Source organism: Carassius carassius, chromosome 42 (genome assembly GCF_963082965.1).
Source record: "Carassius carassius chromosome 42, fCarCar2.1, whole genome shotgun sequence".
NCBI classification, from domain to species: domain Eukaryota; kingdom Metazoa; phylum Chordata; class Actinopteri; order Cypriniformes; family Cyprinidae; genus Carassius; species Carassius carassius.
In genome coordinates, this window is record NC_081796.1 from 20,149,935 (window position 1) to 20,162,842 (window position 12,908).

A 12,908-nucleotide genomic window follows, 5' to 3' on the forward strand; every position below is an offset into this window, starting at 1 on the left:
ACAGCCGCCGACCTTTAGCAAACTCTTGCCTAACACTGTTAAGTAAGGAAAGGGATATTCGCCTATGAGGGGTGAAAGCACATCCTCATTGTGTAAGAGCCGCACAGCGCTGATCCATTCCTGTTGGTTACCTGGGAGACGTAGCCAGGGGGAACGTGGATTGGTGGAATGGAACCGTTTGGTGACATCATGGGAACTTCAGCGGGCCCTGAGGCAGAAAAAAGAAAAGAGAAGAAAGCTGTCAATCAAACAGTAACACAACGCTGACTCCGCCCCCTCATTCCAACACATAATGCAAGGCGAAGAAGCAAAGAAAATTCCAGGGGCTACGAGAAAATAACAGAAAAACAGGAATGCATTGGTAATAAGACACGCATATGCTTAAGAGATGGACTAACACAAGCTACTCATTTTATTCTATTCATATAGTATATAGCAAAATTGTTTATAATCACATATTGTATCTATATTCTAGCCCATCAACATAGCTTTTTGTAACATTTGAACACATATTTGAAACAACGTGTATTGTTAGTAAAACTACATAATGACTTTATTTTGACCCACCATCACCAGGGCTATATTTTGTACTGTTACATCAGGTTAAACAAACAGTTTAAGGCGAAATAGAGCTGTCAGGTCCAACTGGTACGCCACAGGAAGAAAGGGCCAATGTCAGCACACAAACCCTCTCTGTTGTGGCTCTCATGAGACCTTGCTGAATGAAACCCCTCCACCCATCACACCGAATGTTTGTTGTCAGAATATAAAGCCCAGAGATGCAACTCAAACAAGCACCCTCATCCGGGACTCGTGTAGCCGAGGGACACCAGCTGTTTTAGACATCAGCATCTCCTCCAGACTCTGCAGAAACCGTGGCGTGACAGCATCCGGTGAGGTAAATCACCAGATCACCCTGATGCATTTTACAGTTTCACCTCGCTTTCTCCCCCATTAGTCAATACCAGGGTCAGTATCTCCAGCTAACCCTTTCTGGGTTTGAATAAGACCCTGTTTGTGCTTGTATTGAATGGGCTTCAGAGGAGTTTCTTCAGAGGTGGGGAAGAGGGAGGGGTGTGTGTACACAGCGATGTGTGTGGGTTGTTTCACCGGGACGTGAGTGTATGCGCACGGCAGCTTAAAATAACTTTTTCACAGGGCGATGTCTAGAGAGCACAACAAAATCCATTGAGATTGTCCCGCGCGTGTTTGGAAAAGGTCTCTCACAGGTATGCGGCTGCAGGCCCCACCCCCTCTCGCTCCTGTGAAAGGGGAGGAGCTGGGTTTAAGGTTTGGGAGGGTGTGTGTGTGTGTGTGTGTGTGTGAGGGGGGGCTTTGGGAGGACTGAGTGACAGGATTGTATCACAGGCTCTATAATATGCATTCCTCTACCTCGACTGAAGGAGTTGAAGGGATGGACGGTGTGAAAGCTAATGAAAAGAAAAACAGGTAAAAAAAAAAGAAAGAGAGAGAGAGAGACAGAAAAGAAACAAAAGCGAACTAGATTTTTACTACTGATATAAAAAAAATGCACAAAAATGCAATGAAATTAATAATAAGATTAGTGATAATTATATATGAAAATGATTATAAATTATATATGACAAAACAAGATTAATAACAAAAGTTTGAGAAAATTCCACAAATTAAGATAATTCAAAGAAATCAAATTATATGTATAATATGAATTATATTTATAATAATTATATATAGCTAAATATACTGTTTGTTTCATCTCCATATCACTGTAGATAAGGCCTACCTGGCTTACAGTTCTCTAGCAAATCATTTACAAATAGTTTGAGTTCGTCAACCTGTCTGCGGATAGGACATTAGGATGATATATATATATATATATTTTTTTTTTTTTAAGGATTTGCATTAAAGATGTTAAGCTGACAAACTTAATTTTTACATTATCTGAAAAAAATAAATAAAAATAAATATGTGATTGATGCAAACGCACTGCTGTGATGCTAGGGTGTCATGAGAGGGTGCTATATTGTGGCTAAGGTGTTCTAGCTAGTTGCTAGGTGGATGCTCAATGGCTTAAGTAAAAAGAGCCAAACCTCAAGTATCTATGATTCTGGTCTTTAGGATTTGTTTTAGTCATCTATCATCCACCAGGCAAAAATCGCAAGTCTGACCACTTGGAAAAGTAATAGTCCTTAAAAATTTCATTTTAAAGCTGCATGATTTGAGGTATCATTCATGCCCAAAACACAAAGTTATGTCATGTGCAGGTTAATACTTAGGTTATGGACATGAACAAACCCCTAAACCTGAAGGATGAGCAATAGTCAATGTGTGTAGAGCAGCGAGAGAGAAAGACAGAGGTGGATGTAGGGAAACGGGGGTAAAACTGCTGGATTGCCAAGCTTCTCAGGAGGAAGAGAGGCAGAGAGCCTCTTCAGCAGAACAAACCCCTCTTTGTGCTTCAGAGAGAAGCTCTCTCTGCCCCTGCAGGGCCTGCTGGGTGCTTCATAAAGTCAACTCAGTCCTGCTGCGGGCCCTGACACAACACCGAAGTGTGCGTGAGTGCACGTCCTCATGCATGTGCATTTTTAATTTTACTCCAGATAAACTCTTGAGGAAAAGCTGCCAAGCCGCGTTTGGTTTCATTCTTTTTACAGAAGCAGTAATTGATAGCGTGTACATATACATAGATTGCAGAGGAGCAAAACGGAAGTTTAGTGTTCTACAAATTATCAGTTCCTAACTAAGATCCACTAATTCACTTTGGAGGACTAGCTTGGCCAGACAGGAAGACGATGGTCAGAAGAGAGCAAAAGAAAAGGATGTTTCTGGAAAGAATGTCTTGCATCAATCTGAGAGCCACTGGGCAAAGAAAGCAAGTGCTTTTTCTGCAAGGGTTTGCAAATCTGATCTGTGTTTTTGAGCAACCGACTGAGTTTGGGAGGGGGTGTGTGTCCGTGAAGGACGCTGTTGGAGAGAAAAATCACAGCCGAGATCAATTTAACATCTATGTTTCTCCTAGACAACAATAAAAACACATGGATAGCAAATGGAGAGGTCTTATACTTCTCGAACTGAGAAAACAAGCCTGATATTCCTCAGAAGAGATTTTAAAACTCTTAAACAACTCAGATTAGCCATGACACCTTCAATCAAGAAATAAGTCTGGCAGAATTTGGGACTGTTTTATCATCCACCACGACTAGACAAAAAAAATCTTAGTTTAAATGCTTCTAAAAGGTGGTTCAGAACAAATACCAAACCCAACAATAATAGACACACCTCACGACCAACAGAGATTTCCTGAGCTACGAAAGAGCAACATAAAAAAACAACCCATATGAAGAACACTGCATTCAGCTGCACCATACCAATTCATCTTCATAAATGAGAGAAAAACATCCAAAAGTTGGACAAATGTTGAAAAACACACTATAATGTGACCCATCCATCAGAATTTCTTCTGTTTTTCCTCTCAACCAGATGAAACGCCAGAAATCCAGACCTGCAGGCAATCTGATTATGTATATAGGAGATGGTAATTTTCTCTGGAGAGGGTTTATGTGTCTCTCAGTCCATGCAGAGTGTGTGAGCGTGTGTTTTCACGAGTCTGTAATTGCACGGCCCATTGTTCTTGCTGTAAACAGTATCTGTCTCTCTCCATCCAACAAGGAAAATTCACAGCCCAGGGAGCCGAAGTGTTTATCCAACAGGCTCACTTTTCAAGAGGACGTATTTGTGTTTTGCAGACCCTGGAGGCATTCAAGTATTTCCCTACACACATTCTATCCTAATTCAAGCACTTTTATACAGTACCTTAACTAAACTCTGATAGAGGAAAAAAGTAATCTTGAGCCATAATCATAACATAATATAATGTAAAGGTCATTTTGTTATAACTCACCTCTGGTGAACTCCAAACACTGTTAAATAATAGACAGTAGAGCTACGCTTTCCTCTCTGCATTTACACAGGCTCGAATCACAGGGTGAGTTGTATACCAATCCCAAATATTTACTATGAAATGTTTGTATTTGCATTAATGAAAGTTATTACAGTATTCCTGGCGGACTGGCTCAAGACGCACTCTTTCAGACAGGAGGACAAACGGACACTTTATTAAAAGGTCCAAATACACCAAAATGTCTCAGAGGTAGAGATCTCAGTCCGAAATGCTGGTTCCATAATTAATTTTTTAGAAATGTATTTATATTTTTTAAACTCACACTCCACTCCATCAAGGTATTCATTTTCAACTTATGGTGCTCCAGATCTCCTGGTGTAAAACTGATTTCACCTGTATACATCTGAACTGCATAACTGACTGAATGTTCAAGACTTGAGAAAAGAAAAAAAAGAAATATATATGAATGATTCTACTATCTTGCATCAGACGAAGTGTCATTTTGCTCATTTAACAGTAAAAAACCCCCCAAAGGTTGAATTCAATGTTGTACTGAAATGTAATTGCTGACAGAATAAAGAAACATAAAATAATTAAATTATTTTATGATACAGAAATGAGCCATTAAGCAATATTTGGCCATATAGGAATGTATTTGGTTGTGAGTTCTTTGCTATAAGACCCGGAGATGTTGATTCAGCTGAGTCTAAGACAAAGCCCACCTTTCAAAGCTAAAGCAAAATGGCGCAAATCTGCAATATTCCAAACAGTCTCTCTAGAGATCCACCCTGCCTTGGGAACGGTGAGCCCTGTGGATATGTAGCGCTTGGTTGTGAGTTCCCAGAATGTTTGGGGTGGGAGGGTGTTGGCTTTCAGGATGTGCAATAAAAATTGTCTGCCGACTCATTCAGCTTTTGCGTGGAGAGAGTTATGCAAACAGCCCTCCAGGAAAACGAGACTACTTCACAGCTACCCTACAGCCGTCCCTGTCTCCATCCCCCTCCTGCTCTCAGCAGCTGATTAGTCCCGCCGAGGACGAGTCCAAGGGATGACCTGAATTACCCCCAGTGTCATTGATAAAAGCCCATTCAGAGAATTAGACCTGGGTGTCGCTATCATGCCAGGCCATCTCTGGTGTTTCAAGGCATTGTTTTCATTTCCATGCTTCCCATCCTGAGTTAACAGGGTGAGGACTTTACCCTCTCTCCACCCAACATCCGTGAAAAAAACAAACCCAAAAGCAACGGAAGCTCGAGTGAATCATGAAATGATAAAGACGCACCTCTGCTTTATAGCTACTGACCAATAATTTCGCTAGCTGGCTCAAAGACACGCTTGGACCTCGCTGGGGCTGAAGGGACTCTTTTGTAGGATGAATCCCTAGTGAATGGGAAAGGAAAATTCTGTAGGAGGCTGACCTGATCTTCTCCAGCTCCTCTCCAGCCCTGCACGCCTGATCAGCATATGCCTCTGCTGCTGGACATATTCTCAACAGTGAACTTTAACATTAGAGCTTCTGGAACAGATCAGAGTCTGTTTGATGCTAGAGTTTGGTTTGTACGGTTTACTCCGGTACATACCTGATGTAAACACAATCAGTACAACAACATTCACAAATAATTAACTTTTTCTTTTTGGGGGGTTGGGGGGGCAGTGTTATTTTATAATTATTTACATAGCATTAAAGTATTTATTAATAGGTTGAATTAGCATTTTTATGTGCATTTAATAATTTTATTTTTTAATATTTCTATTTAGTTTTTTTGTTTTATTCTAGTGTTAATTTCCGTAATTTAGTACTTGAACAAAAGTTTTTTTTTTTTAGGTTTAAAGTTTATCTAGTATTTATTTTATTTTATTTCAACTTTATTTCAATTAACTATTCCAATCATGTGCTTTTGATAATTTGATTGTCTTTTTATTTTTTTCTATTTAGCGCTCTATTTTTATTTCAGTTTTAATTTCAATAACTACACTTCAACTTAAACAAATATGAGAAAAGTTTAAATTAAATAAAATTATATAAAAAATAAGTTTAATTTGATAACTTATATTCTATTTCATTTCAGGTTTATTTTAATTAACTTTACTTCAGTCATGTGTTTGTTATTTTTATTAGTTTGTATTTTTAATATTTTGATTTAGCTCTCCATTTATCTTTATTTCAGTTTTAATTTCAGTAAAATCAGAACTAAAAAGATAAAGTTCTTTAAGAGGTTTTTAATTTAATTTAATCTATTTCCATTTAATTTTACTTGAATCATATTTCTATTCACCTTTATTTACATTAAATTGGTTTTAAATTTCAGTCATTTTAGTACTTCTACCCTAAATAAAAAAAAAAACTTTTAAAACTGATTTTATTTCAGTTAGTTTCCAAGGCAACATTTTTTTATTTTTCATCTAATATTTATATTTTATCTCGGCTTCATTTCAATTAACAAAAACACTTTTTAGTTTTAGTTCTAGCTCTTTGGAGAAATTTCTCTGATGAACTGAGCTCAAGGCCAGGATTGTGTCTTAAAAAGACCAACCAGGTGGTAAAATCAACGTCATGTTGATTTTAAGTGTGCTAGGTACACAAATAAAAAGGCACAAAAGAAATACTATAGCAAGAGGGGAAAAAAGGGGTAAAAGAGGAGACTACCATGGCAGACCTGCTCTGACATGCTCTGTGCTCAGGAAGAAGTTTCCTGCGCTCCAACATGATCTCCAGCTCAGGCTCAACAGAGATAAAGAGGGCGAGAGACGGAGCCAGACAGAGGGAGAGAGAGCGACTCTTGCCTGTCAAGTTCATAAATGGTGCCATTGTCTGTCGAAAAATTCTTTAAAAACCCAAACTTTGCTCACATTACCGCAGATGGAGATCATACTCCGCGTGGCTCCTTAATTTAAAAATATCCCAGGATTAAATTTGGCAGATAAAGACCAAAAAATACAAACTGAGACAGAGAGTTGATTTTAAAGGGGCAGTTCACCCAAAAACATTAATGTTCTTTCATTATTTACTCCGAACCTGTATGAGTTTCTTTCTTCTGTGGAATATTCTGGCCAACATTTACAAAATAATAAAAGCTTCTCCGAAGCTTAAAAAAAGTACAAAGAAGCACTGTCTAAGCATCATAAAAGTGACCCATATGATTTATGCGCTATATTGCAAGGTTTTGAAATCATGAGATAACTTCGTGTAAGCATTTTCTTTCAAAATGTACCTTTCATGAGGGCGAGTAAATAATGAAATTTTTCATTTTTGGGTGAACTGTCCCTTTAAGAACAAGCAGATTAAATCTGTGATGTGGGTTTGCACAGGTTAGTAAACCAGAGGAGGGTAATGGAGTTCACTCATGAAGTGCACACTCATCCTGTTCGGGACGGGCAGCGCAAACTGTGCCAGTGTGCTGGCATGGACCAGATGTGTCAATCTGCTGGGTTTGTTTTTATGCATGGCCTTGTTATCCTGGAACTTGAGACTATGATTACCAAACTACTGCCCCATGAAGGCACGCATGCAGAAAGCCTGCTGCAGGACACAGCGGTAGCTGAAAATAGTAGGTCAGCGAAAAAGAACTGAAAAAGCTAGAGAAATGAGAGAGAGTGAGGAGGAGGAGAAAAAACAAACGGGTGGAATGTTCCACTGTGTAATGTTCTGGAGAATGTGGCAGGAGTAGGTTGAAAACCAGGGAATAAGGATATGAAAACTTTTAAATGAAACAAGCTACAGAAGCAGTAAGAAAAAACACAATTGAGATCCACTGTCCACAACAATAATATTAAGCAATATAACGGTTTTCAACAATAATATTAATAAATGTTCACTGAGTACTTAATATATTAGAATTATTTCTGAAGGATCATGTGACACTGAAGACTGAAGTAATGGCTGCTGAAAATTAAAACTTGGCCATCACAGGAAAAAATACAATTTTAAAAGATATTACAATGGAAATGTATTTTTTCTATATTTATTATTTTTATTTTTTTTCCAAAAGCTTGGGCTAAAATACTTCATGTTTGTGAAAGAAGTCTATAAAGGTTTGGAAGGACATGAGGGTGAATAAAGGATGCAATTATCAATTTTGGGTGAACCATTTCTTTAAATCTGGTCTAATTACAGTACACAGGGCTTTAAGAACAATTAGTCGACAACCTAATTCAGACAACCTAAAAACTAGATGATTTTAATAAATATGCAATTTTGCACCTCCCTAACTATAAAGTGTTCAGAAATGCCACACCAAAAAAAAAATAACGGCAATTATTGTGATATATGGAATCAGATCCTGCTTGAAAAGTGTCTGTAGAGCTTCATTTACCACTTAAGCATTTTAACTATCTCAAATGCTAAAGGCGATCTGAATTACAGACATGTATGTAGTACCTCGTTACAGAACTGTTTTAAAAAAGATAAGCCAGCAGCATACTGCCCAGCCCTGGGAAAACATTTATCAGCAAATTGTTTGCAAAAATTCAAAGTCAACATCAAAGAATAACAGGAGACTAGGCTTATCCAGTGCAGCTGGCAAAGACCGAACAAACATAAGAAAATTAAACAAAGTTCTTATCCCGAACATGCCAGAACATTACCATGGCCTTCGACTGCATCTTCTCCACACCTGTGAGGTACAGACTCTCTTTCTCCATTTACATTCTCCCTGTCGGCCAGCTGCCAGCTCCGTCTCTACCATAAACCAATATGCTGATTCTGCTATTCTCATTGGACAAACTGAATTAAACCGACATTGCAGCTCCTATTAGCCGTGTAAACAGTGATGTGAGCACTCAGACGGTCAGATCCAGTATCCTGTGGTCTAGGCTACTGTGACTCTCCACTTTTAATCTCTTACATACACTTGCAAAACTCTTACTGAGGGAATTCGGTGGCCTTTATAAAGTTAAAAAGACATTTTGAGGTCAGATGTATTTTAGTGTAGGGATTCACTGACCGAATGCCTCTTCACTGGCCAAACACACAAGAGGTTTGGAAATGGTTTTGTAGCACCGTCACATGGCCTTGATCCCTAAGAGGTTTGCAAATAATTATTGTGTAGAACATTTTAAGGCAATTTTGGGGGGGGGGGGGTCTAACTGCGATTTAGCTGATGAAAAATGCAATTGTGATTTAAAATGCTATAAAAAAAACCTCATGGTTTGCTGTTCTTGTTTGTAGGGTAGCACAGTCTGGGTAAATTGTGTGAATATATGTGTATATCAATAAGTACTTGTGTATTCGTTAAATGTACTTACTGTAGTAAATATAGTATTTTTTGCATAATTACATGTAACTAACCCTGAAGCCTATTCCTAATCCTAAACCGATATTAAGTATGTCGTTAATTAATATAACCGTACTCATTACTTAAATACATAACTATGGTGTAACATTGACACCTTAAAGGTGCCATGTGCAAAAATTGAGGTAAAAATATCCAAAAAATGACCTACACACATCAAAAGAATGAGAAGAAATAAGGGCGATGATGTCATTAAAAAAATGTCAAGTTATAGTGCTGCAGAGATATCAACCTTTATTAGCATTAGCATTACTAGCCCCGGCCCGACAGGTGTCGTAATACCAGTTTCGGCCATGGGAGGCGGTATGCGGGCAACATAACCACCAGCCAACCTGCAATACACGAATAACTCGCACGGCTTGTGGGCGTACTTGAACCTGATGTCAATCGTGTGGAAAGTACAGCCCACTACTTCATTTCAGTTCAGGGAAGAGAGCGGAAGGATGACTGAAGCCCTTGGCAAGAGACCACCACCCGCTACAGGGAAACAACCGCGCTCGGAATCACAAATCAAATCCGATAAGAAAAGGAGCCAAACCAGAGTAAACATCGGCACTGCTTTCAATCGCTGGAGACAACTGATGGACCTGAAAGAAATGAGGTTCGACACCGAACTTGCAACATTTCTTTTGGATTGGTAAGTTAGATGCTGTTAGTATTTCGCTAGAAGTTTGTTTTATATGTTTGTGTATTTTTTTTCGGGAAGTTATAACATAGAAATGTATCGAAGGCTGTTCTATAAACGTGCTAATGTTAGCGATGGCTAACCGTAGCTGCGTTTGATAATTAGCTAGCTATAACTTACCCATTTTTTTATATCATAAGTAACCTGCTCTGTCTAGTCTGTTGGTCTCCGTGTCCTCTTTGCTTCGTGGTTTTTCTGTACGTGAGAAAATTGATGTGTGGCGTGAAAGCGTGTGAAAAGAGTCAATTGCGTGTGTCTCACAGTGAATGCTTGAGAGTTGGCAGCTCTGGTTACGTTGGTTGGCGCTAGCTTGGTCAACATCAGCTGTCTGATGTTGACAAATGATGTTGACAGAATGCTGTCTGTCAAATTAATTTAATTCAAATAATGTGTATATACAACTCAATGTAATATGAACAAAACGAATATGAACATATTCACTGGTAAAGGTGAAGGGGAGTAGCTTGAAGATGTCATGTTTCAAAATCACTTGACATCACCCAACGTTCCTCTGGAGGCAAAACGTCCTCTTATAGCAGCGGATCTCAATTCCAGCCCTCGCCCCCCACTGCTTCTGCATATTTTGCACGTTTCTCTTTGTTAACACACCTGATTCAGATAATCAGCTCGTTAGAAATGAACTATAGGCATAAAGACTATGCCGTTTCTCGTTTGTTACTCTAGAGTAGACCAATTCACTTTGAGGCATACTGCCCCCATCTGGTATGGAATGTGGAGTATGACTTGATTTTTTTGCCAGACATGACAGATGGCACCTTTAAAATCAGGAGTAACCCAATATAACAAAAAAATTATTATTAAAATTATAACTTAATAGAAATATGAATTTACAATTGTAAAATTACTAAACTTTGGTTTTATGTATAATTAACTGTGCAGCTCTTGAACAGATTTCTAGAAATGTGAAGAATGCAAGTTGCAAGAAATATCAGCAAAGACAAGCAAAAATAACGCAATAACAGGTTAATTATACTTTCATAAATTATGCCAGATTGCAGATGTCTCGGTTTCTGGATTCATACCAAATGCCAAACATGCAAATCATACTGCAGGCTATGATTCTGAGTGTGCTTGAGCTCAAAAAACAGTCTTCATGCCAAACAAACAAACTGAAAGTAAAATTGACTTAAAATGGCATCATAAACTAACATAAACTCTCTTTCAAAACGGGTTTGATTCACGCACAGATTTGAATAGTCACATGTAGCAAGAGCAGTATGAAGATCTTCACTGGACAAACCTTGGATGCATTGCAAAGCCCCATCTTCTGTGCGGATGGTGAACGTCTCACCTGGGTTCACCTGGACCAAGATTACCTGTATTTATTTATATAAAAAAAAAAAAAAAAAAAAAATCACATAATAATTAAGTCAAACAAGTGGCAATTCGAGGCCTTAAGTCTTTGCTAAAGAGCTGTTGTGGCTTGAAGGTATATTTCCAGCTTTTAAAACAAGAGCTTATTGAGAGATCAAATCTTTCTCAACTGACAATATATTAGATAAACTTTTAAAAGAAAAATAATCAAGGGGGATAAACGAGGTCTGACTTTACGAGCTCACCTGCTGTGGTGCATCGCCATTGATCATGTGGTGCATCATGGGAACCTCGTTGCTCAATGGAGGCGGGAGGTCCAGCATTTGGTCCATCATCATCATGGTGACGAACATTCATGGAGCCCTCCCTGCAACAACCTGAAAGAGATACCCACTTTGTTAAAATAATATCTGATTGTATGATGACACAGTCACTATGTGCCAGACCCCTCCTTAAATGAGCAATTAACCTCAATTTATATCAGCAATGGATGGCTAATGATTAAGACTAAAGCAGATCCTCATCTGCAAACCCATCCAGACACACACAAAGCAAATACACACTGAACACACACATCTCACTGAAAGGCTACTGGTGGGTTATGGAACAGGATGAAATAATTATGATGTCACCAATGTTTATATGATGATGTAATCCATGTTGGGATGATGTAATCTGTATATAAACTGCAGTTATGGGGCGACAGTCTCTCCACCACAGCTAGGAGACTGAGAGACTAAGAGAGAAAATACAAATAAAATAAAAAAGGTACAAAACAGCAAACTTTGTCTTGCTGCAATCTATGAAACTTAACATCAATACATCTGTGTTCCTCTGAAAAAAAATGAAATAATTTATAAAATACATTTAAAAATTATAATAAAGTACAAAATAGTCAAATAACATTTTATCCAGAGAACTCTAGGCACTTTTTGATGAAAAATTTAAATATGATGTTTTTCTCGACCTAATTTTTTTACTCAGTGAAACAGATTTCAAAATGAATACATATGCATGTATTACACAGTACATTATAATATTGTGACGCTTCAATTCAATTCAAAACTAAATTCAGCATAGCAATTTATGAAACAACTGTTTGACAATTACTGAAATCATTATTTTTTGCATTAGTTTTGTTTGTTTTTATTAGATAACATTTAACATCTATTACAATAATAAATTATACTTAATATTAATAAAAAAAAAAAAATTATAGGATTTGATTTATTGCAATTTGTTGGTCATAGGCCATAACTTCAAAGAACCATGGCAAACTCCTCCTCTTCAAAGTGTATCGTTTCCAACTTATGGTTTGAAATAGGGGTGCACGATATATATTGGCCGATGATTAATGCGCATCTCATCACGTTCATTATCAGCTTGGATTTGCGCAGCTTGTCAGTTAACAACGGCTCTGTGTAGTAACAGCTGCTCTATGTAAAAATCACGCACCTGATGGAATTTATCGCTGATTAGATAACAGGCTTTACTGACACGATGCACATTAATCATCGGCAGATATATATCATGCACCCCAGTTTGAAATGAACTAATTCTACTTTTGCATAATACAGAAAATCAGGGTGCACGCTGCAACCTTTGACGCATAAAACACTTGCACAACAGACCTGCACAGATGTCAATACATGTTGCACTGTATCGTTTAGCTCAATGTAGAAAGACTGCACTTCCGTCCTCAAAACAAGATCAATAT

At 38.0% G+C, this 12,908-nt stretch overlaps 1 protein-coding gene across 1 annotated transcript in view; it reads right to left on the bottom strand.

The window, feature by feature from the left end:
• Nucleotides 1-12,908, bottom strand: part of LOC132124117 (fibronectin type III domain-containing protein 3B-like) — a 54,973-nt gene that overhangs the window by 31,223 nt on the left and 10,842 nt on the right. Inside the window, exons 2-4 of the mRNA XM_059534952.1 lie at nucleotides 11,437-11,568; nucleotides 11,118-11,193; nucleotides 132-208 (exon numbers count right to left, since the gene is read on the bottom strand). Coding sequence (XP_059390935.1) covers nucleotides 132-208; nucleotides 11,118-11,193; nucleotides 11,437-11,544 — 261 coding nt within the window. The 5' untranslated portion in view covers nucleotides 11,545-11,568. The remainder of the gene's footprint in view (nucleotides 1-131; nucleotides 209-11,117; nucleotides 11,194-11,436; nucleotides 11,569-12,908) is intronic.